Source organism: Ailuropoda melanoleuca, chromosome 9 (assembly GCF_002007445.2).
Source record: "Ailuropoda melanoleuca isolate Jingjing chromosome 9, ASM200744v2, whole genome shotgun sequence".
Classification (NCBI taxonomy): domain Eukaryota; kingdom Metazoa; phylum Chordata; class Mammalia; order Carnivora; family Ursidae; genus Ailuropoda; species Ailuropoda melanoleuca.
Window position 1 is genome coordinate 63,173,008 of NC_048226.1, and position 23,922 is coordinate 63,196,929.

At 37.6% G+C, this 23,922-nt stretch overlaps 1 protein-coding gene across 7 annotated transcripts in view; it reads left to right on the plus strand.

The window, feature by feature from the left end:
* DPY19L4 (dpy-19 like 4) overlaps positions 1-23,922 on the plus strand; it is a 56,952-nt gene that overhangs the window by 5,051 nt on the left and 27,979 nt on the right. For 2 of the 7 annotated variants that reach the window (XM_034668315.1, XM_034668319.1), the window contains exons 2-11: positions 1,432-1,542; positions 7,465-7,589; positions 10,459-10,549; positions 11,349-11,470; positions 11,576-11,721; positions 15,801-15,924; positions 17,970-18,104; positions 20,593-20,724; positions 20,821-20,919; positions 21,683-21,756. In XM_034668315.1, the coding sequence (XP_034524206.1) occupies positions 1,432-1,542; positions 7,465-7,589; positions 10,459-10,549; positions 11,349-11,470; positions 11,576-11,721; positions 15,801-15,924; positions 17,970-18,104; positions 20,593-20,724; positions 20,821-20,919; positions 21,683-21,756 (1,159 nt within the window). The remainder of the gene's footprint in view (positions 1-1,431; positions 1,543-7,464; positions 7,590-10,458; positions 10,550-11,348; positions 11,471-11,575; positions 11,722-15,800; positions 15,925-17,969; positions 18,105-20,592; positions 20,725-20,820; positions 20,920-21,682; positions 21,757-23,922) is intronic. The other 5 variants (XM_034668316.1, XM_034668317.1, XM_034668321.1 and 2 more) reach the window with 5 other exon arrangements.

Here is a 23,922-nt window from a genome sequence, read left to right on the forward strand (position 1 = left end):
TAAAGCTAGAATCCTTCATCTGATCAGCAGCACCAGATTCATTCTCCTTTTTTGACTCCTCTTTTTAGGCTTACATTTCATAGCCTAAGGTCATCCCTAAGAAAAAGAGAAAACTCTCCTTTGCTCCAATAAGGAGGAAATAAATTAAGATTTTATTTATTTGACAGAGAGAGAGACAGCCAGTGAGAGAGGGAGCACAAGCAGGGGGAGTGGGAGAGGAAGGGCTCAATCCCAGGATCCTGGGATCACACCCTGGGCCGAAGGCAGACGCTTAAGGACTGAGACACCCAGGCGCCCCTGGAGGAAATAAATTCTTGAACCACCTTATAAGCTTGGCAGCACAGCTTGTACCTACACGGCAGTCATATTCTACCTTATAAGGTAATTAATTCTGGGGGCACCTGGGTGGCTTAATTGGTTAAGCATCAGTTGATCTCAGAGTCATGAGTTCAAGTGCTGCATTGGGCTCCATGCTGGGTGTGGAGCCTACTTAAAAAAAGAAAATAAAAAGAGGGGGTGCCTAAGTGGCTTAGTTGGTTACTTTGGCTCAGGTCATGATCCTGGGGTCCTGGGATCAAGCCCCACATCAGGGTCCCTGCTCAGTGGGGAGCCTGCTTCTCCCTCTGCTGCTTCCCCTGCTTGTGCTCACTCGCCCTCTCTCAAATAAGTAAATAAATAAATAAAATCTTTAAAAAAAAGAGAGAGAGTTAATTAACTCTAGGAAGGAAAAGTAGGTTGAATATAATAAATTTTTGTTTCATTTGGAATTTAGTTTATTGGTTTGGAGGTACTTTCTGCTTTACATTTTTTATCAGGCATAGAAGGGTAGTCTTAATATTGGGAAATTTTCTGACATTTTACCACATATAAGGATATGCCTATGTCAAATACCTAAATCTATAAGACTGTACAATGATAATACCACAGCACTGTGAAATTAATAATTAATAATACCACAGAACTTGCAGGATCGTTTTAAAAAATGAAGTATAGTTTTATGATCAATGTATTTTATTCAGATTTTTAAAAAATTGTTAATCCTTGAATGATGAGTGTGATACTCTCAGGTAACTAGAGTAATATGCTAATGTATTAAATAACTCCTTGTTCCCCAGTCATTCTGGAAAGGGGTTTACTTATTTTGGGATATTTTGAAAATAAAATTATCTCAGGAGAAGAGCTTGTTGATTTATCAGTAGGACCCTGAAAGCACAGGTGGAAGGCAGAACCTAAATTTTTTTTTTTGGTATGAAAGACAGTCTTTCTCTCTAAATGAATAATTTATTTATTTAATTGTGAAAAAAGTTGTCTTTGGTACTAAAAGAGGTCTCCACGTGACTTTTGCCTTAGTATAATAAAAGTGGATTCGTTTGGGTTATAGATTAGAACAACTTGATACACATGTCACAATAATGCCTTAAATATTTTAAGGACCAACAGTAGAACTGCGCCAAAGAAAGAAGCTGAAGTCTTCAGAAAATAAGGAATCTGTCAAAGAAGAGAAAATCAGTGACACTCCAGTTCCTGAAAGAGCTCCAAAACGTAAGTTAGATAAATTTGAAGTTTTTGTGCTACTACTAAAATGGCTTTTTGTGTGCTAGGTATACCTTATATTAATATTTTAAATGTGTATACCTATTTTGAGATTAATTACATGGTGTTATCAGTCAGCTTTGGTTTTACTGTAGAACAAACCCTAAATCACCCTGGCTTACAAAAAACGCTTATTTCTGACTAATGTTCCATGTTGTGGCTTCAGGTTGGCTGGTGTAGCTTCATGTGTCATGTGTTCATGAAGGAACAGCCCCTACTTGCGACATTTTTTTTAAGACAGAGGAAAAGAGCAGGAGAACAGGCAGAGTCACGCAGTGTCTCTTAAATTTTCTGCTGAACTGGCACTCTGTCACTTGTACTCACATTCTCTTGACCCAAGGAAGTCATATAATCATTCCAAACTGTGAGATGGAGAAGTATACCTTGACTGCAGGGAAGCATTGCAAGTCACATGGTAATGGGCAGAGATGAATAATGTTTTTACAGGGAAGGACAGAATAAGTGGGAATAATAATATAACAATCCACCACATTCTTTCCTTTTGGTCATAAATATTTACTTTTCTCCTTCAAACAAAATACACACACAACCTCTCTGACCCCAAGGAAGATACCCATCTTACCCAGTCCTTGCAGCAGTCTTGAGGCCCAAGATCTTCTTACTACATCAGGGCCAGATATGATTCATTCTAGTCCAGATATCTATGAATTAAATAAAAAGGTAAGTTGTGTGCTCTGTGTCAGGGGTCCCCAAGACCACCCCCATGTTTGGTGATTAGCTAGGATTCACAGGTCTTAGAATATTTACAGCTATGATTTATTACAGTGAACAGTACAAAACAAAATCAGCAAAAGGAAAAGGCCTAGGGCTAAAGTCTGTAAGAAACTAGGCACAAGCTTCACTGATTCTTTTCCTAATGGAGTCACACAGGATGTGCTTAATTCCTTCAGCATCAAATTGTGACATTTGTGAAGTTTTATCTACCAGGGAAGCTCATTAATGACTGCACAGATTTGTTTGTTGTTGTTTTAAGATTTTATTTATTCATTTGAGACACAGAGAGAGAGAGAGAGAGAGCATGAGCGGGGGTAGAGGAGGAGGAAGAGGCAGAAGCAGACTCCCAGCTGAGCCAGGAGGCTGTTGCAGGGCTTGATCCCAGGACCCGGAGACCATGACCCAAGCTGAAGGCAGATGCTTAACCATTTGAGCTACCCAGGTGGCCCCCCCCTTTTTTTTCCCTTAAGATTTTAGATGCTTAACCAACTGAGCCACCCAGGCGCCCTTCCTTAAGATTTTATTTATTTATTTGAGAGAGAGTGGGAAAGAGTACGCACACATGAGCGAGCCGGGGCGGGGGGGAAGGGCAGAGGGAGAGGAAGAAGCAGACTCTGTGCTGAGCGGAGTGCCTGACATCATCAGGACCCTGAGATCATGACCCGAGTTGAAGGCAGATATATAACCATCTGAGCCACGCAGGCACCCCTGCACGGAGTTTTTATTGGTGGCTGGTCATGTACCCTCTACCTACCACATGCCAAAACTAGATTTCCAGAAGAAAAGCAGCGAGCATAAACCACATTGTTTGTACAAACAGGTCAGGCACAGTAAACTAACTGATGAGAGAATGGTGGGAACCCTTCTGAAGTTCAAGTTCCCTGATTCCAGCAAAGAGCCTACCTTGCAAGCAGGCCTTTCTCCACAAAGCAGTTGCAGGGCTGTTATGTTAATTTCTCCACACATGCCCTCTCTCCCCGTATACATTGTTGGATAGGGACCAGATAAGCACAATAAATGCTTCCATTCAGAAAGAGGAAGAGTGAGAGACACACCAGCCACTGGTTCATAGCAGTTTTGAAATCCTACCAGGTAAATATGAGGGCTTCTTACTCCAGGGTAGGGATGTTTCTTTCTTTTCTTTTCTTTTCTTTTCTTTTCTTTTCTTTTCTTTTCTTTTCTTTTCTTCTCTTCTCTTCTCTTCTCTTCTCTTCTCTTCTCTTTCTTTCTTTCTTTCTTTCTCTTTCTTTCAAGATTTTATTTATTTATTTATTCGACAGAGAGAGAGGCAGTGAGAGAGGGAACACAAGCAGGGGGAGTGGGGGAGGGAGAAGCAGGCTTCCCGCTGAGCAGGGAGCCCCATGTGGGGCTCAATCCCAGAACACTGGGATCATTACCTTAGCGGAAGGGAGACACTTAGCGACTGAGCCACCCAGGCACCCCCAGGGGAGGGATGTTTCTTGATTAAGCCCCAATTGTTTTCCTTGGGAGTAGCTTCCCAGCTTAGTGTTCTCTGTGGCCCTTGGCTCCACCCTCTGGAGGTCGTTTCTCTCCTATTATCCTACTGAAGTATATATGAAGATGGCTTTGGAGAACATGCCACCTTCAGGGGCTGAACAGCCTTCTCATTGCTTCCTGCCGATAGAGAGTTGAAGGCCCATTTATTTTTAAAAATTTTTAAAAGATTTTATTTATTTGTCAGAGAGAGAGCACAAGCAGGGGGAGCAGCAGGCAAGGGAGAAGCAGACTCCCTGTTGAGCAGGAAGCAGGATGTGGGGCTCCATCCCAGGACTCTGGGATCATGACCTAAGCCTAAGGGAGACGCTGAACCAACCGAGCCACCCAGGCGCCCTATTATTAGTTATTGTTAATCTCTTACTGTGTATAATTTATAAAGTAAACTTTATCACAGGTATGTATGTATCGGAAAAAGCATAGTATATCTAGGGTTCAGTACTATCCACAGTTTCAGGCATCCACTAAGGATCCTGGAACGTATCCCCTGCATACAAGGCAGGGGAGGACTTCTGTGTAGTTGTTAGAACATGGAGCTGACTAGTATCAAGTAGGTAAAAAGCTGACAAAATTGTTCTTTTCTTTGCAAAACTAAGTGATTTAATTTTTAAAAATTAAGGTACAGGCATACCTCCTTTTATTGTGCTTCACTGTATTTTGCTTTGCAGATATCTTTTTTTTTTTTTTTAATGAGCTGAAGCTTAGTGGCAACCCTGTGTTGAGCAAGTCTAACGGCAGCACCATTTTTCTAACCTCATTTGCTCGTTTCCTGTCTCTGTGTCACATTTTGGTAATTCTCGAAGTAGTTCAGACTTTATCATTACATCTGTTGTGGTGATCTGTGATCAGTGATTATCACTCACTGACATCTAGGTGATGGTTAGCATATTTTTGCAATAAACTCTTTGTTAATTAATATATGCATGTTGGGTTTTTTAGACATAATCCTACAGTGTAGTGTAAACTTAACTTTATATAACCAGGAAACCAAAAAATTCGCTTAATTTGCTTATGGCAGTATCTGCCTTATTGCAATGGCCTGGAACTGAACCTGCAATATCTCTGAAGTGTACCTGTATAATTAGCTTATAATAAAATGCACAGGATCTTAGGCATTTAATTAAATGAGTTTTGACACAGGAGTGCAGCTGAAACAAGATACAGAACATTTCCACTATCCCAGAAGGTTTCTTTGTATCCTCTTCCAGTAGATTTTCCCTGTCCCCCTCAAGACAACTCCTGCTTCTTTTTCTTTTTTTTTTTCCAAGATTTTATTTATTCATTTGACTGACCCAGGAAGAGTGCACAAGAAAGGGGAGTGACAGGCACACAGAGAGGGAGAGAAGCAGGCTCCCCGCTGAGCAAGGAGTCCGATAAGGGGCTCCATCCCAGGACCCTGGGATCGTGACCTAAGCCGAAGGCAGATGCTTAACTGACGGATCCACGCAGGCGTCCTGTTCTCCTGCCCTTATCCTCTGTCATGAGAATAGGTCCTAATCCCAATCTGGAACTCTGAAGAAGATACAAGAAGAGCCACAGCTAATCTGAAGTCTGGAATTGGGTGGAGAGTCACTGCAGATCCAAAACCCACAAGTAGCACAAGTGAAAAATAAACCTATATTTTGTAAGCCACTAATAGTTTGGGATAACTTTTTTTATCACGGAGAAGCTTACTAATAGAGTGGTCATTTAAAACATTTTGGAAAATACAAGAAAGATAATTAAACAATCTAGAGCTAACTACTGTAAAATAGTTTTTCCCCCTGAATACAAAAATATATTTTTAGGGTAGAAATTGTGGAAAATAGAGAAAATAATGATAAAAATAAATGTATAAATAATTCCAGTAAATAGAACTACTCTAAAAGTTTTGGCGGGTATTGCTTATATTATTTTCAGTGCACTTATACTTTACTTTTTTTTTTTTTCACTTTTTGTGAAATCGAATCCTACATTTCTTTTCCTAACATGTCCTTAGCTTCTTCCTTTAAATATTACTTAACCATGCCCTGTATTATTGATATCTATGTAGTGCTGTTTTTTAATCTTTGACTCTTCACAAAAAACTTTGAAAACGCCATATTTAGTATTAAGGTAAGGCATTTATATGTAGGATTTGGTTTACATACTTTTTATCATAGCCCCTGATAATTGTAATTAGGATTAACTTGCCATTATCTAAGACTTCATAAAAAAAAAAAAAACTGGAAAAGATACATGTTCAGAAACTTTGAAGCACTTTTGCCAAACTGCCACCATCGATAAGTTTTTTTTTACCATTTTTTATATAATTCATATTGTGTCAACATTGCTTTAATTAATTATTATACATTTTTGCATGTATGCTTCTGTATTTCAACAATAATAGCTAGTATTTACTGAGCTCTTACTATGTGCCAGGCCAAATGCTTTACACATGCTAATGAAAACAGTAATTTTAAAACAATTGTATCCTACTGATACTAATATTTGATTTATTGGGTAGTGTTTTTCAAGCGTTTTGAATGTAATTCTTAGTAATTACATTATTGACTTAGTAATATCTTAGTAATTATTGACTTAGTAATATCCAACTACTTAGTCTATTTAATGTCTCTGGTGTTCCATGAAAACTAATATTTATTAAATAATATTTTGAAAATGGCTAAGATTTTAGTTTAGCTAAGCTCATAAATCAGCAAGTTGAGTTTTACAGACCTGTCGGTCGTTCAGTAATAGAACGAAGGGCTTTGGGCCCTTAGGCCTGTGCTTATTATACCTAATAGCTAGAATAGAGCAGGACTAAATTATCCTGTGTGTAGAAAATTCACTTGTGTTTTATGTTATTTCATCAAGAAGTAGTTACATATATATAACAGTTGCATATGATGTTTTAGATAATCATCAAAAATCATTGAAGTATATATACTTTAAATGGCTGTAATCTATAGTATGTAAATTATTCTTCAATAAAGAAAAAAATTCCTTGATAAGGAAAAGCTATCGATAGTAATTCTGAATGAACCTGTATTTTTTCTTTAGATATTTGGTAGTACATTCCTTTTATTCTTTCTTTTGATTGATAGACTTCAATTTTTGAAATCTTTTTTGACTTACAGGAGAATTGGGCAGATAGTGCAGATTTCCCATCTTACACCCTCCCCCTGCCCACACACACAGTTTTCCCAATTATTAACATTTTATATTACTATGGTATTTTTGTTACAGTTAATGAATCAATATTAATACAGTATTTTTAAATAAGATCCATACTTTATTTAGATTTGCTTAGTTATTATAACCTAATGTCCTTTTTCTGTTCCAGGATCCCACATGACATTTAGTTGGCATGTCTTTAGACTCCTCTTGGGTGTGGCAGTTTTTTAGGTTTTCCTTGTTTTCAGTGACCTTGACAGTTTGGAGGAATACTGGTCAGGTATATTTAGGATGTCCTTCTATTGGAATTTGCTGTTGTTTTTCTCATTGGGTTATAGGTTTTGGGGAGGAAGAACACAGAGTTAGAATGCCATTTTCCTCACATCATATCAAGGGTACATACTACCTTTTGATTACTTTTTAAAATTAGAAGTGCATTAATATAAATATCATCTACATCTGATTACTTTTAATATGCTTTTTCAGATGTATTATTTCAGCGCTTTGCAAAGATTTTCATTGGCTGTCTTGCAGCAGTTACTAGTGGTATGATGTATGCTCTCTATTTATCAGCATACCATGAACGGAAATTCTGGTTTTCCAACAGGCAGGTAAGAAGAAAGAATTTTGAGCATATGGAAGTTGTTTTAGTGTTTAATTTTAATCTAAGTAATGTGTTTTTCAGGGAGCCAAAATATATGTGTGATAAGTATGACAAGTGCTTTCTTATTTACAAGCATTAGAAACAAAATGGTGTAGAAGCTATTTTGAGAACACAGTCGTAGCATCAACCTTGAAAAATTTAACACAGTGTATTTCCGGGCCATGGAATAGAAACTATGAGGGTGCTTTCCTTCGTGCAACTAATTTATCAGGGCCTTTTGATGACAGTGAAATGTTACGGAGTTTAGTCAGACTTTTAGTAGTTTTGGTAGTTTACATATCAGAAACAATCTGTAGAAGTTTCAGTGGTAAAATATTTTAATTTTTAGATTACATGATTAGAGTGTTTTGGGGGGGTGGAAATGATTAACATGCATGACAGTATTTATTAAGATGTCTCTTCATATTAGTATGTTTAATGTCTGGTTTTAAATCATGTGTATTCCACAGACCCTTTAGTCACTGTAGTTACTTACATAATTCATAGTTTAGCCTTTGAGTAAATTTGTTCTCAGACTTCCCTTCGCAATCAGATACATCTTGAATGTATTGATAAGGTTCATAGTGTTGCCACTTAACTCTTAAGAGTGTTTTCTTTTTTAGTCCACAAACTGTTTTGTCGTTGTTCTTATTTTTAAGTAGTAAAGCCGACTGAATGTTTTTAAGCCATTGATTGACGTAATCTCACCAAAACATTTAGCTGAATGATTACCTGTGTTGACTTGACAAAAGCTATTACCATAGCATATCCTATGTCTTTGAAGATGTTATGTATATTAACTATTAGTAGTTCTCAATACTGGATGTACAATCTGATGAGCTTTTAAAAAGCTCATAGATTCTTAGGTAGAGTAGCGGGGAGTGTCTAGGATCCATGTTTCAAAATATATCCAAGCAATTCTGTTGTGTAGCAGAATTGAGAACAACCAAAGGTTTGAAAATATAGAAAGCATGCATCAAAAAACACTGTGTTTTTAAAAACACTATATGAGTCAGGAACATTGACTTTACCTGGGAGCTTTTTCAGAATTACAGATTCTCAGGCCCCACTTTAGAATCAGAATCTGGTTTAATCAGAGATCTTTTAATGAGATCTCTAGGAGTTTCATATGAACATTAAATTTGAGAAGCATTGATCAAAAGTTTACATCTTTGAAATCTTAGAAATCTGTTTCCATTCATAAAGAATCATTTTAAGGAAATTTATCAGATTTTTGTTGTTAAGGAAATTTATTTCAGTTAATAAGCTCTGAATGAGGAAAAAAATTCACTGGTCAGATAGATCTAGGAAAAATTTCCTCTTGGAGATTCACAGTTGCATAAGGTATACTGAAACTCTGAAAAGTCTTACAATAAAGAAACCCATTAATTTTCTTTAATGCTGCCTTTGCACAACTTACTTAACTATAGAACTCTTTAGGCAACACCCATTTATATCTTAGTAAATTCTATTGATCAAACTTAGGAAAAACTGCTCTGGTATCTTTTGTTTTGTATTAATTGATAAATATTATGCATGAAAATAAAGGAGTTTCATTTTCAGAGACTGTAGATTTACAAAAGCTTGATTTGTCATGAAACACACAAGGTTTTTCAATGTTTTTGAATTACCTATATTCTTGGTTCTGTATAGCACAATTTTTAAATAATTTTTTTAAAGATTTATTTATTTTTAGAGAGCAAGAGAAAGAGCATGAATGTGAGGGAGGGGCTGAGAGAGAGACTCTCAAACAGACTCCCTGCTGAGCATGGAGCGGGATGTGGGGCTGGGCGCCATCTCACGACCCTGAAATCATGACCCGAGCTGAAATCAAGAGTTGGATGCTTAACTGACTAAGCCACATAAGCACCCTGTGTAGCCCAATTTTAGGAACTTAAGATTTACTTATATTTCTGGAAGTTCTTTTGAAAAGCACTGATTAGGTGTCTGTTACTCTGGTAAAGAGTTAAGGGCTTACAGTTGTAGATATATAAGGAAGTGGAAAAGCAATAGAAAATACCGATTTCTTCTTAAACTTTTCTTTTTATTATGGACTTTAACATCTCAACCATCATTTTTTATTACCTGCCTTACTATTTTTGCTGTCCTTAGGGCATTTTTTCTGGTTTTCCTTCTAGATTTTCCTTATATATAATAGATAAATGACTTACAAGCTACAATCCATTTAAAACCTTAGGTCTTTCTTTTTATCCTTTTTTTTTTTTTAAGATTTATTTATTTGGGAGAGAGAGCATGCAAGCAGGGGGAGGGGCAGAGAGAGAGAAAGAGAACCTTAAGCAGACTCCACTGAGCACAGAGCCTGCTGCAGGGCTCAGTCTCAGGATCCTGAGATCATGACCCAAGCCAAAATCAAGAGTTGGGGGGGGCGCCTGGGTGGCAGAGTCGTTAAGTGTCTGCCTTCGGCTCAGGGAGTGATCCCAGCATTATGGGATCAAGCCCCACATCGGGCTCCTCCGCTGGGAGCCTGCTTCTTCCTCTCCCACTCCCCCTGCTTGTGTTCCCTCTCTCGTTGGCTGTCTCTATCTCTGTCGAATAAATAAATAAAATCTTAAAAAAAAAAAAATCAAGAGTTGGACACTTAACTGACTGAGCCACCCAGGTGCCCCAAATCTTAGGTGTTTCATTAAAATAATTGCCAGATTATTGAAAAGTTTAACCTCCTTAATGTGCCACTAGTGATTATAGGAAAATTCAAACATGTCTTTGGATAAAAGGATAAATAAATAGCATTAGTTTAGAAGATGAGGAAAGAGAAAGAAGATTGCAGTTGAAATTTAGGATACTGGTATTTAAATAATCATTTCATTTTCTTTTAGGAGCTCGAACGAGAAATCACATTTCAAGGTGACAGTGCCATTTATTACTCTTATTATAAAGATATGTTAAAAGCACCCTCATTTGAAAGAGGTATGATAACCACATTTGTTTTTGTTTTTGTTTTTAATTAAACTCTACCCCCAACATGGGGCTCAAACTCAGGACCCTGACATCAAGAGTTGCACGTTCTGACTGAGCCAGCTAGGTGCCCCCCACATTTGTTTTTTTTTTAAGATTTTGTTTATTTGTGAGAGAATGAGAGAGGGAGGGAGAGAACACGTGAAGGGGGAGGGTCCTAGGAAGAAGCAGACTCCCCACTGAGCAGGGAGCCGTTGATGCAGGACTCCATCCTGGGACTCTAGGATCATGACCTGAGCCAAAGGCAGTCGCTTAACCAACTGAGCCACCCAGGCACCCCTACACATTTGTATTTTTTTTTTTTAAAGATTTTATTTATTTATTCGACAGAGATAGAGACAGCCAGCGAGAGAGGGAACACAAGCAGGGGGAGTGAGAGGAAGAAGCAGGCTCATAGCGGAAGAGCCTGATGTGGGGCTCGATCCCACAACGCCGGGATCACGCCCTGAGCCGAAGGCAGACGCTTAACCGCTGTGCCACCCAGGCGCCCCTACACATTTGTATTTTTAATAACATTTTTCTGAAATGAAACATTGTTCTGCTGTGTGGGAGCCCTTGAATGTGGAGATTTGTCTTAGAATATAAGTATTTTTTCTTATACTTAATAAAAGCATTGGGAAAATGCGGCACAGTGTGTTATATTTTGAGATTTTTCTTAGTAATAATTTAAAATATTTAATGACCTCTGAATGACATGTTTAATTATTGTAAAAGCAGAATAAATAATCTGGAGAAAAATTTTTGTCTTTAGGTGTTTATGAATTGACACACAATAACAAAACTGTATCTCTGAAGACTATAAATGCAGTGCAGCAAATGTCTCTATATCCAGAACTTATCGCCAGTGTTTTATATCAAGCAACTGGTAGCAATGTATGTTTTCTTTTGACTTTAATATTTATTTTCTTACATATTTGCAAATAATTAAAATTATTTAATGTCGTTCTATTATCTCCTCTTTCTTTTTTTTCCAATTAGGAGATTATTGAGCCAGTATATTTCTATATTGGCATTGTTTTTGGATTGCAAGGAATATATGTTACTGCTTTATTTGTTACAAGTTGGCTTATGAGTGGAACATGGCTAGCAGGAATGCTTACTGTTGCATGGTTCATTATTAACAGGTAAGAAATGTTTTTTAAATTAAGTTTTACAGTTTTTTTTATGGCTGTGGTATTTGGTTCTAAAAATGCCACCCTCCAAATATTCCACACCCTAATCCCCACCTGCGAATATGGTTGTTATGTTAAATGGCACAGTTGACCTTAAGGTAGGAAGATTACCTGGTGGACCTGATCCAAACAACCATATGAACCCTGAAAGGTGGAGATCTTTCTCCACCTGGTGCAGAAGTGGAGGTCAGAGATATTTGAAGCATGAGATTGATTGCTGCACTGTTGCTGATATGAAGTGAGGAGGAAATGAATTTTGACGACAACCAGTGAGCCTGTGAGAGGACCGCAAGCCCTGCCTGGGTGAGAGAACAGCCCAGGCTGATGTTTTGAATTTAGCTTAGAGAGACCCTGAGCAGAATATTCAGACATACTGGGGTATGTTTGTGAGCTAATAAATTTATGTTGTTTTAAGCTTACACATTTGTGGTCATTTGTCATGCAACAATTGAAGAGTGATAGACCTACCTTATATCTCTCTTTTTTCAGACATAGTAACATTGGCATACATGGATGTGCCTTTTCTTTCCTCTTTTACTTAAAACTGATGACATGATTTCATGAAAAGAAGAAAGAGGCATCAAATCTATCACTATTAAGTTAATCACCACAGATAAGATTTCTGTATTAATCTATCACAGAGTGCTTTGAATTAATAAACCCATCCCTTTTGGTAATTAAAGTAGCCTCAGTTCTTTACTTGTGAGTAAAAAGAGAGTAAGCAATGGGTCTTCTTTGAAATGGAGGTCTGGTTTGAGACAAAGATTTTCTTGGCATTGGTCAGTGTCAAAAGTTTAGTTTTGGGGCGCCTGGGTGGCAGAGCGGTTAAGCGTCTGCCTTCGGCTCAGGGCGTGATCCCGCGTTATGGGTTTGAGCCCCACGTCAGGCTCCACCGCTATGAGCCTGCTTCTTCCTCTTTCACTCCCCCTGCTTGTGTTCCCTCTCTCGCTGGCTGTCTCTATATCTGTCAAATAAATAGATAAATACATCTTTAAAAAAAAAAAAAAAGTTTAGTTTTGAGGGGGCACCTGGGTGGCTCAGTCGTTAAGCGTCTGCCTTCAGCTCAGGGCGTGATCCCGGAGTCCTGGGATCTAGCCCCACATCAGGCTCCTCTGCTGGAAGCCTGCTTCTTCCTCTCCCACTCCCTCTGCTTGTGTTCCCTCTCTCATTGGCTATCTCTCTCTGTCAAATAAATAAATAAAATCTTCAAAAAAAAAAAATTTAGTTTTGAGGGGGCGCCTGGGTGGCTCAGTCGTTAAGCGTCTGCCTTCGCTCAGGGCATGATCCCAGGGTTCTGGGATCGAGCACCACATCGGGCTCCCTGCTCTGCTGGAAGCCTGCTTCTTCCTCTCCCACTCCCCCTTCTTGTGTTCCCTCTCTCGCTGGCTCTCTCTCTCTCTGTCAAATAAATAAAATCTTTAAAAAAAAAAAAAGTTTAGTTTTGAAGGATGGATATTCTTTCTTTCCATAACACTTTTCTCCCCTAACTCTTAACCATGACTAAATTTTTAAAAATGAAGCATTTCTTCTGTTATAACATTTTCTTTAGGCAATTGCCAAATAAAAAATACGCTACTTTCAAATTATTGAGACTCAGCATTCAGGGCTATATCTCTTACTGGGCTTTGTTTATATTTAGAGTCACATGCTACCAGTAACTTGATATAAAGGATTTTTAAAAAAATCTTCCTTAAGGGCACCTGGGTGGCTCAGACAGTTAAGTGTCCAACTCTTGATTTCAGCTCAGGTCATGTTTTCAGGGTCATGAGATCGAGCCCTGCCTTAGCCTCCGTGCTTGGTGTGGAGCCTGCTTAAGATTCTCTCTCTTGGGGGCACTTGGGTGACTCAGTTAAGCATCTACCTTTGGCTCAGGTTGTGATCGCAGGGGCCTTAGATCGAGCCCCGAGTCGGGCGCTCTGCTCAGCAGGGAGTCTGCTTGTCCCTCTCCCTCTGCCGCTCTGCCTATTTGTGCTCTCTCTGTCAAATAAATAAAATCTTTAAAAAAAAATTCTCTCTCTCCCTCTGCGCCTCCCCATCGCAGTTGCACACTCTTGCGTGCTCTCTCTCTCTCAAAAAAAAAAAAAGCTTTCTTAGAAGTTTTCAAATACAGTTGTTCAGCTTTATGGATGAAACATATTTATTCTTTTTTTTTTTAAGATTTTATTTATTTATTTGAGAGAGAGACAGCCAGCGAGAGAGGGAACACAAGCAGGGGGAGTGGGAGAGGAAGAAGCAGGCTCCCAGCAAAGGAGCCTGATGTGGGGCTCGATCCCAGAACGCTGGGATCACGCCTTGAGCCGAAGGCAGACTCTTAACGACTGTGCAGCCCAGGCGCCCTTTTCTTTTTCTTTTAAAATAATTTATTTTTATTATTTTTTCAATGTTTTAAAAGATTTTATCCATTTGAGAGAGAGCATGAGTGGGGGTGAGGGGGAGCAGCAGGCAGAGGAAGACTGCCCGCCGAGCAGGGAGCTTGATGCGGGGCTTGATCCCAGGACTCCGAGATCATGACCTGAGCCAAAGGCAGACGCCCAATCAACTGAGCCACCCAGGCACTTGCTGCCCCCAATTTTTTTTAAGTAAGCTCTATGCCCAATGTGAGGCTTGAACTCAAGACTGAGATCAAGAGTCCAGTGCTCTATTGACTGAGCCAGCCAGGTGCCCCTCCTTAATTCTCTTTAAATCCTCCATAATCCCTTTTTTATGTAGAAGAGACCCGAGTTAGTTATCCTACAGAATGTCCCACCTTATGGATTTCTCTTGTTGCTTCCTTGTGGTGTCATCTAGCTTTTCCCTCTGTTCTTTATGTTTCTATAACCTGGAAGTTACATCAAAGGCTTGATGAATTCAAGATAACAATTCTAGTTAGAATATATCATAGATGATGTGTTTTTCATGTTCCATGATATTAAAAGTTACATGATATTTATGTGGTCTACCCCTAGTGAGTCTGAGATTGACTGCTGGTTTGGGGGATGACAGTCAGATTTGTTCATTGAATAGTATGACTAGAAAATAGTTTGTGTGGTTTTTAGGATACCAAAGAAATGTCCTTTCCAACAATATTAACCACTGAAGGGTTGTAACTCCAGTTGCTACTCTTTGCTGAAATTAGTGATTCCATTAGGGTTTATTAAATTATATATATATATTTTAAAGATTTGTTTATTTATTTTAGAGAGAGAGTGCATATGAGTGGGCAGAGGCTGAGAGAGAGGGGAAGCAGACTCCCTGCTGAGCAGGGACCCTGACTTAGGGCTCGATTCCAGGACCCCAAGATCATGACCTGAGCCAAAACCAAGAGTTGGACGCTTAACTAACTGAGCCAACTAGGTGCCCCCTAAATTACATTTTTCTATTTTCATTAGCTACATTCTTCATTCTTGAAAGGTAGAATTTTTCTTTATTTTCTTTATTTTTTTAAGTAGGCTCCATCCCCAACACAGGGCGTGAACTCACAACCTTCAGATCAAGAGTTGGATGCTCTACCAACAGAGCCACCTAGGCATCCCTAGAGTATTCATCCCTAGAGTATTTCTTTATTAACCAGGGTTCTGTGGTTTAAATTCAGTTACTATTAGAAAGTCAGAACAAATGCTTAATTTCACCTCACCCATTTCTAAGAAATTGTTTAATTGCTGTCTCAGATAGTGATACACTATTTATTTGACAGAGAGAGAGACAGCGAGAGAGAACACAAGCAGGGGGAGTGGGAGAGGGAGAAGCAAGCTGTGTGCCTTAGCATGAGGCCTATCTGCTCAGAGCAGGGCTGCCTTTTTCAAATATTTGTAGAGGCCCATCTATTCACCAAACAGTACACCGCGGCACTGAGTCTTCCTGGAAGGGCGGGAAGGGTGGCTGGATGAGATGCTTAATTTGCACAGAGATGCTATATAGGCACTGGTGGCTCTATGCCTACCTCACAGGATTGGTATAGAGAACAATGAGATTGTGTGAAAGTGCTTTGAAAAGTATAGTGTTACACAAATATAATGTCTTGCTTTTTGCTGTTCATCTGTGGTTTACTTTAGGGTAGATACAACAAGAATTGAATACTCCATTCCTTTAAGAGAAAACTGGGCACTACCATATTTCGCATGCCAAATTGCTGCACTCACAGGCTATTTAAAAAGCAACTTAAATACTTATGGAGAGGTAAGATACAAAGTATTTGTCAAAATTAATTTTGATGTATTACAAATATGGTATAAAATTTTAAAGTTAATCATATTAACAGTTAAGCTATAATCAGTGAAGCCTAATTACTACATAGTAAAGAATATATTTCGGTAGTCCTGTTATATAACACTGTCTGTCTAGTCTGATAGTAAATTACTTTAAGGAAAAAGGAGATGTTAAATTGTTTTAGCGCAGTTACTTGACAAGTTTATGAAGAATATGTTATTTTGAAAATTTATTTGTCTCAGTTTATCATTTTCTGTAATATTGATGGCTTTTAGTCATTGAAAGTTAAGGAAATATTAATGAAGATACAAAGAGTGACTACAAATGGCAGCAGTGTTAACTTTTATGGTAGCACTGCATATTTTCTGTTTTCTGTTTTTCTGGCAACAACTGCTCTGGTCTATCACTATGATTTTGTCATTTTGAAAGGTTATACAAATGGAATTATATAGTATGTTCTCTTTCAAGACTGGCTTTTTTCATTTAGCCTAGAGCCCTTGACATCCATTTAAGTTGTTGTGTTCTTTTTTTTTTTTTTTTAAGTTGTTGTGTTCTATCAATAGTTTGCTTGTTTTCATTGCTGAGTAGTATTACAGCAATATGTATATTTCAATCACATACTGGATTTGACATATATTTCTATCTTATTTCACTGCATGTTCTTTAGAGTAGTTTGAGAATAAACCCTTAGAATTAGCAATTTGCTTCATTATACTGTGGTTTTTTCCTAGTATCCTTGAAGTAATATCCACATGTCTAGTACATTAATTAGGCTGGATCTAGATCTGAGCCTTCATTGATTTCTGGAACTGGTTTCTCCAGGGATGATGGTTTCAGGCCTTGTTATTACAGTGCTGGTTGTTCCACGTTAGAAGTTTCCAGAACACTTTCTCTTATAGCTGTGGTGATATGAAGAGCAGAAGCTTATGTGTTCTGTCAGTGCTAAGCTCTTCTGGGCCTGGCAGCTGGTATTTATTCTTTGACCAACTGGTAGAATTTTTTCATCTCTTACATTTTGTTCTCTGGTCTTAATCTTATTCAGGGTGCTTGAAAATCCTTGTATCTAATGATGGCCTGAGGTGTTTCTGACTCTGAAATTTATCATTGAGTGTAGTCAGCTGAGTCTGAAAGATTGAGTTTTAGAGAGCAGGGTTGTTATCTCAGGTTTGACTAGACCTTTATTGCCCTTCTCCTTTGCTATTCTTATCAGAACAAAGTCATTTGACATCATGGCTGGTAGAGAAATTGGGAATAAAATTGTAGATCCCTGGAGGAAGTAGAGGTTGTTAGAAATACGCTAAGGAACAGTGGATTTATCAGACTTGGTTTCTCACTGAGGGATCACTTGAGAGATGACATTTGGAAGGATAGAAATGATTTTAGCTTAGTATTTTTAAGGCAAGGGCAAGAAGTCCTTGTGTTTAGTACCTTAGCAAAGGAAAAGAGAGTTTTATATGGTTGACAGTACAAACACTGAGGGAAGGTAAGGGCACACTTTTGCTGAGAAGCAGTAAAAAAAGCAATGGGCTTTTTTCCCCATGGACTGTGTAATAGGCTGAGATGTAAAAAGATTATTTAAATGGAAACTCTTAGGGAAATATGAAGCACCACAGAAGTGAAAATATTTTCTAGGGTGAATGGAGTTACTTTCACAGTAACAAAAGCCCATCAGCCAAGTCTAGCAAAAGCCACCATTTTCTTATATTTATTACTTTACCTCTTTTGAGATGACAGTGTACTGAATTTTTTCCCTTTGTCATCCTGAAATTCTCAATATGATGTTGAACTTTGAAGGACAAGTGGTTAATTTCTGTCTGTGTGCTTTTTTTAAGATCTTACTGTTTATGTTTATGTAAGGGTTTGGTAATAATTATGTAACTTAAAAACAAAGTTTCTAGAATTATATAGCTTAAAGTAAAACCAGTAATAGCGCTGCAACTTTGAGGTAACAACCTCATAGATTTTTATAGTAATAAAGCTACTGATATTTAGTTTCTTTCTTTTGTTTTCCCTAGAGGTTTTGCTACTTGTTGATGAGTGCTTCAACTTACACATTTATGATGATGTGGGAGTACAGCCACTATCTCTTATTTCTTCAAGCAATATCTCTGTTCTTGCTAGATAGTTTTTCACTGCAGCAAAGTGACAAGGTATTTTGAATTTTGAAATCGTGATTTTAAATCCAGAGAATAAATGTTTTTATAGTGTTGTATCTTAAGATCATTCAGCTTTTAAGCTTTATTTTGAAATGTTTTAATAGGCTCTGACTTATAATTCTACTCAAAAGTTTGCTAAACTCATTCTCCACGCCCTTTTAGAAGCACTTTGAAATTCCCTTAAAGGTCTGCTTAACCAGTCAACCATGTGCTTCTCCATTTCTAGCCATTGTGCCTTCCCTTTCTATTTCTTTAAAAAAGAAAAAAATGAAATATAGAACATGCACAAAAGAGTATATGTATGCTGTGTATATATACTGTATTGAATAAACTATGAGTATTTGATCATCCAGGTCAAGAAATTGAACACTGAACAGAAGTCCCTCTGTTAATGTTCCCAGTCATATCCTGCTCCCTCCCCAACAGAGTCTCACTGTCCTGAATTTTGTTAATCCTTTCCCCTGTTTCTTTATGGTTTTTACCACCTAACTAGATAGTCCTTAAATATGCTGTAAACATATTGCTTTTATCTGATTTGCTTTTGAGATTCATCCATGATGATATACAGAGCTAGATTTCATTCATTTTTATTTATTTATACATTTTATTGTTAATGGACATTTCATTTTTTCCAGTTTATTGTCCATATGACCAGTGCTGCTGTAAACACTCTTACCTGGCATATAAGTGCAAGTTTTCTCTAGAGTATATACCTCATAGTGGAATTACAAGTCAAAGGATATGTGCATATTCAACCTAAGCCTTTGTCCAGAATGGTTATAGTAGTTTATGTAACTGTCAGTAGTGATTAAAGGTTCCCATCAGCATTTGGTCCTGTTATTTATCTTTTTTTTTTTTTCACCCCTCTCTCATCGTTCTTTTATTTATAAACGTTTATTAAGTACTTAGTATGTTATCCAAGCCAGAAATTTGGGGATCTTCTTGCTCTTTCTTTTAATCCTGTATATTTAGATGACCCAGAATCCTGATGAATACAAACATTTAGGTTAATTGAATAGGGAGAATATAACATAAAGAGTCATTATTCAAATATAATGTCATTATCTTGTTAATTGAAAGGGTAGTAAAAACCAGAAAGTATCATAGAGGTAGCAGTTTGCAGGAAGCAGCTACCACCACTAGAGCTGAGGGAGCAAAGGGGAAAATTTGTAATTATTAAAACTTCAAAACTTAGAGGAGGGACTCCTGTGGAACTGAAACTCAGACTTCTAATAAGGGGCCACTGCCCAGCTTTGCTGGTGTCTCTGAACTGGAAAGCAGGGCCCCATGGAAATGGAACCCAGACCTCTGTGAATGGGGCTCTGGCTAACTGGCTTTGGGGTCTCTGGGGCAAGAGAAGGTGCTAAAGCTGGTTCTTCAAGTGTTGGACAAACTGCACCTGCATTGAACTGCTTCAGCTAGAAGGAATTGCTCTGTCGTAGTGAAGTACTGCCGATCTGATACACACAGGAACTACAAAGCAGACAGGAAGCCACTAGCTCCTCCTTTCTCCTCCAACCTTGTAATCTCTCTCTAGCATTTCATATTGGCAGAGTTTAATAGGGAGCCAACTGGAAAAGCAAAAACATAGATTGTAGAGTCTCCAGCCCCAGCATTACAAGGCAGGGGGTGGAGGGACAGGTTGGGAGCTAAGAGACAGTCACTCAGTAACTGGCACACATCGGCAGAACCAGCATCCAAAATCAGGAAATAGAAAATTTTCGGCACCTGAAAGATCCCATTGTGCCCATCCCCAGTCATGGTTTCAGACTTCCAACAGTAAGGTATCTCTTTTCTTAATGGCTCTGGCCTCTTAGGGATATTTTTCATTCTGTTTTTCTTTTCTTTCTTTCTTTTTTATCTTACCTTTAACACTCTGCCTTTGATTTTCTCTTCTAACTAATGCCTGTATTTTGTTTCCCTTTCCAAAAGAAATTAATCTTTTGATAGATTAAATTACTATATTGAATTTTAGAAAAGAAATCTTCTAAGATGTGACTTTCCTGGGAGATCTTCTATTAGGACATTGAATTTAACTTTATGTTCAATGGACCAAATCTAAAAATACGTGTCTCTGGTGCTACATTTCATGGCAGTATGTTTTCACTAGGTAGGTTTTCGGAACTGCTGCTAAAGATTGTGATTTTTTATTTATGCAGTTTGATGTTGTATAGATGGATTTTAATAACAGGACAAGCAAAGTAAAATTAAATCAGGACAAAAGTAGGTTCATTCAGGCTGTTTTAGATGTCCATGGTTTTAAAGCTTTTTACTTGTTTATGAGAGTTATTTCTAAGAAAGTAATAAATTCATTATATACCATAACATTAAAAATACAGATTGAACATTTGTAGGCTACTACCCAAAATTATAGTTGAGCATTTATTTTATAATTGGAGTCAAATCTGTTCTAAACAAAACTAATGAAAAGATGTACAATAAAATTCATTTTTTTCTCATTTATCTTATTTTGTCCCAACAGGTTCATGAAGTTTATAAAATTTATATATTTTCTCTCTTTCTGGGATATTTACTGCAGTTTGAGAATTCAGCTTTATTGGTGTCTCCTTTATTAAGTTTAGTAGTAGCCTTAATGCTTGCTAAGTGCCTTCAGGTAAAGAGAATTGACTTTTTATCATTCTTGTGGTGAATTTTTTAATTGTTAATTTTTCATACCTCACTTCTTTGTTCATGATTTTTTTCCCCACAGTTGAATGTGAAGAAAGGAACTTTTATAGCTAAAATAATGAAAGTGATTAATTTTTACTTGGTGTGTACTCTGACAGTGACATTGAATATTATAATGAAGGTAAATAACTCTGCGTGAGATTCATGTAGTAGAGCAAGTTGAATAATGAAATATACTGGGTTAAATTTTAATGAGAATAATGAGGTAGCATAATAATAGAGTTTGTACAGTAAAATTTTGAGTTGAACAATGATCATACTTACAGGAAAAATAGGATTCTAATTCTTTTCTAGATATACTTAAAAGATATACTTTATTTTCCATTTAATTTAAAATGTCATCATTACCTAATTAACTAACTTTAAGTAATTTAGTAAATTGAGATGAGTAAAAGTTTTGAAAGGAGTAGGGAAGTTACGGGGTGGCTGGGTGGCTCAGTTGCTTAATCCACTGTCTTCAGCAGGTCATGATCCCAGGGTCCTGGAATCGAGCCCTGATCAGGCTTCTTGCTCAGGAGGAGCCTACTTTTCCCTCTCCCTCTGCTTGCCATTCCCCCTGCTTGTTCTCTCTCTCCCTCTCTCTGTCAAATGAATAAATAAAATCTTAAAAAGAAAAAAGAAATATGGGTAAGTTACTTAAGTCATTCAGGATAAGTGGAAATCTTACTACCCCATTGTAGATTTATGATTAACTATAAAGTAATGTGATTGACTTAAGTCAGTAGATCTCCTTCCTTTGTAATTACACAATGTATTATGTAATTCATTTTTAATTTGTAGTTTTCATTTTATAGTCTTGCTGTGTTTTCTATTTCTAGACAGAAACATATTGCTGTGAACATAGCTAATAGTTCTTTGTTGTAACTAGTGCTTTTTTCTTCTAGATGTTTGTCCCACACAAAGAAAATGGGCACATGCTGAAATTCCTTGAAGTAAAATTTGGACTAAATATGACTAAGTAAGTTTTAGATTATATATAAATTTACCTAACTCTATACCACTTAGACGATAAAGAGCAAAAATAATCCAAGGAGTAGTAGACACCTTACATACCATTTAGAAAAGAAATAATTTAGAATATTATAATATCTAGAAAAAATATAACATTAATATTTTTTCTCATTTAAAAAAATTCACTTAGGGGCGCCTGGGTGGCTCAGTAGGCTGAGCGTCTGCCTTTGTCTCCGGTCATGATCCCAGGGTCCAGGGATTGAGCCGCACATTGGGCTCCCTGCTCAGCAGGGAGTCTGTTTCTCACTCTTCTTCTATACACTCTCACTCTCTGTCAAATAAATAAATAAAATCTCATTTAGGTGTTTTATAAATTAGGTGTACTTAAGCCTTAATAGCATCACAGTATTTTGAGACTATTTTCTCCCTTGATGTGGAACAATGGTATAATCTAAAGTCAGAATAAATATTTAAAATGGATAAAAAAAACCAATGTAATTTTTTTTAAAGATTTTATTTATTTATTTGAGGGAGAGTGAAAGCGAGAGAGATCACAGAGGGAGAGGGAGAAAGCAGACTGGCTGCTGAGTGGAGATCTCGATATGGGGCTTGATCCCAGGACCCTGAGACCATGACCTGAGGTGAAGGCAGATGCTTAGCTGTCTGAGCCACCCAGGTACCCCAAAACCAATGTAATTTTAACCACTACATCAGCAAAAGGCTTGCATTAAAAAGGGGTGGGCAGTAAGATATCTGTTTCATAGGAAAGAATCTCATTTTGGGATCATAATAGTGGATTAGATCAGAAGCTGACTTTTTAATCAACTGAGCCACCCAGGCATCCCTAGAAGCTGACTTTTTAAATTCAAGAGTAATGTTGTGCCTTTTGTTTGTTAGTTAAATGCATTTTTTAAATCTAAAGTGAAATAAATGACTTATGTGTAATAATGTCCATTTGCATGACAGAAAATATATATTTAAATACACATTTTTCTAGTTCATATAATATACCTTAGAACCTTATTATCATTTGCTGTGATTATGTGAGATTTTAGATGCTGTGCATGGAATTTCATGTTGTGATATATCACAATTAACTAAGTGTTTAAACACTGGAGTAATCTTCTGAAGTGTAAGTCATGTGGATATCTACTAAGGTAAAAGGATCCTTTAAGAGGCCATGTACTGGGGCGCCTGGGTGGCTCAGTCAGTTAAGTGGCTGCCTTTGGCTCAGGTCATGATCTCAGGGTCCTGGAATTGAGTCCCGCATCAGGCTCCCTGCTTAGCAGGGAGCATGCTTCTCCCTCTCCCTCTGCTGTTCCCCCTGCTTGTGCTCTCTCTCTCTCTCAGTCTGTCAAATAAGTAAATAAAATCTTAAAAAAAAAAAAAAGAAAAAGGCCATGTGCTCCATAAGGGCAGGGACCATGTCTTTTTCAAGTGTATATATTGGCCTGACATTTTGCAGGCAATTAGGAAAAATTGATTATAGACCTCCATAATTAACTGGCCTTTCCCCTGACTTTCTCTTTAACCTTGGAAGACTTTAGAATGCATGTAGGATTAAGAGCTGCTTTTGTCTAGTGTTTCTTTTTTTTTTTTTTTTTTAAAGATTTTGTTTATTCCTTCGACAGAGAGAGAGACAGGCAGCGAGAGAGGGAACACAAGAAGGGGGAGTGGGAGAGGAAGAAGCAGGCTCCCAGCAGAAGAGCCTGATGTGGGGCTCGATCCCAGAATGCCAGGATCACACCCTGAGCCAAAGGCAGATGCTTAACGACTGAGCCACCCAGGCGCCCCTTGTCTAGTGTTTCTTAGTTGATATTTTATAGTGCCCCTTTGCTCAGCATGTCAGGTACTAGATTTGCCTCACAGGGTAATACACTAGGTGTTTTAAGAATAAGACATGATATCTGTCCTTAAGAATATTGACATTTCATTTGCTAGTTTTTATACAGTTAATGACATGAGTGGTATAAACAGTAAATGCCTTATGCTCAAATGTGCCAACTGAATATTAGGATTTGTAGTTCACCAGAATTTCAGGAAACATTTCTATTGCGACGGTCTTTCAAGAACCACTAAAGAAATGTTAATAAGAATTTATTGGATGTGCAGAATACTAGGCCAGGTATTCTGGGATATACAAAAATGACTATAATCTTAAACTAGCAAGTTG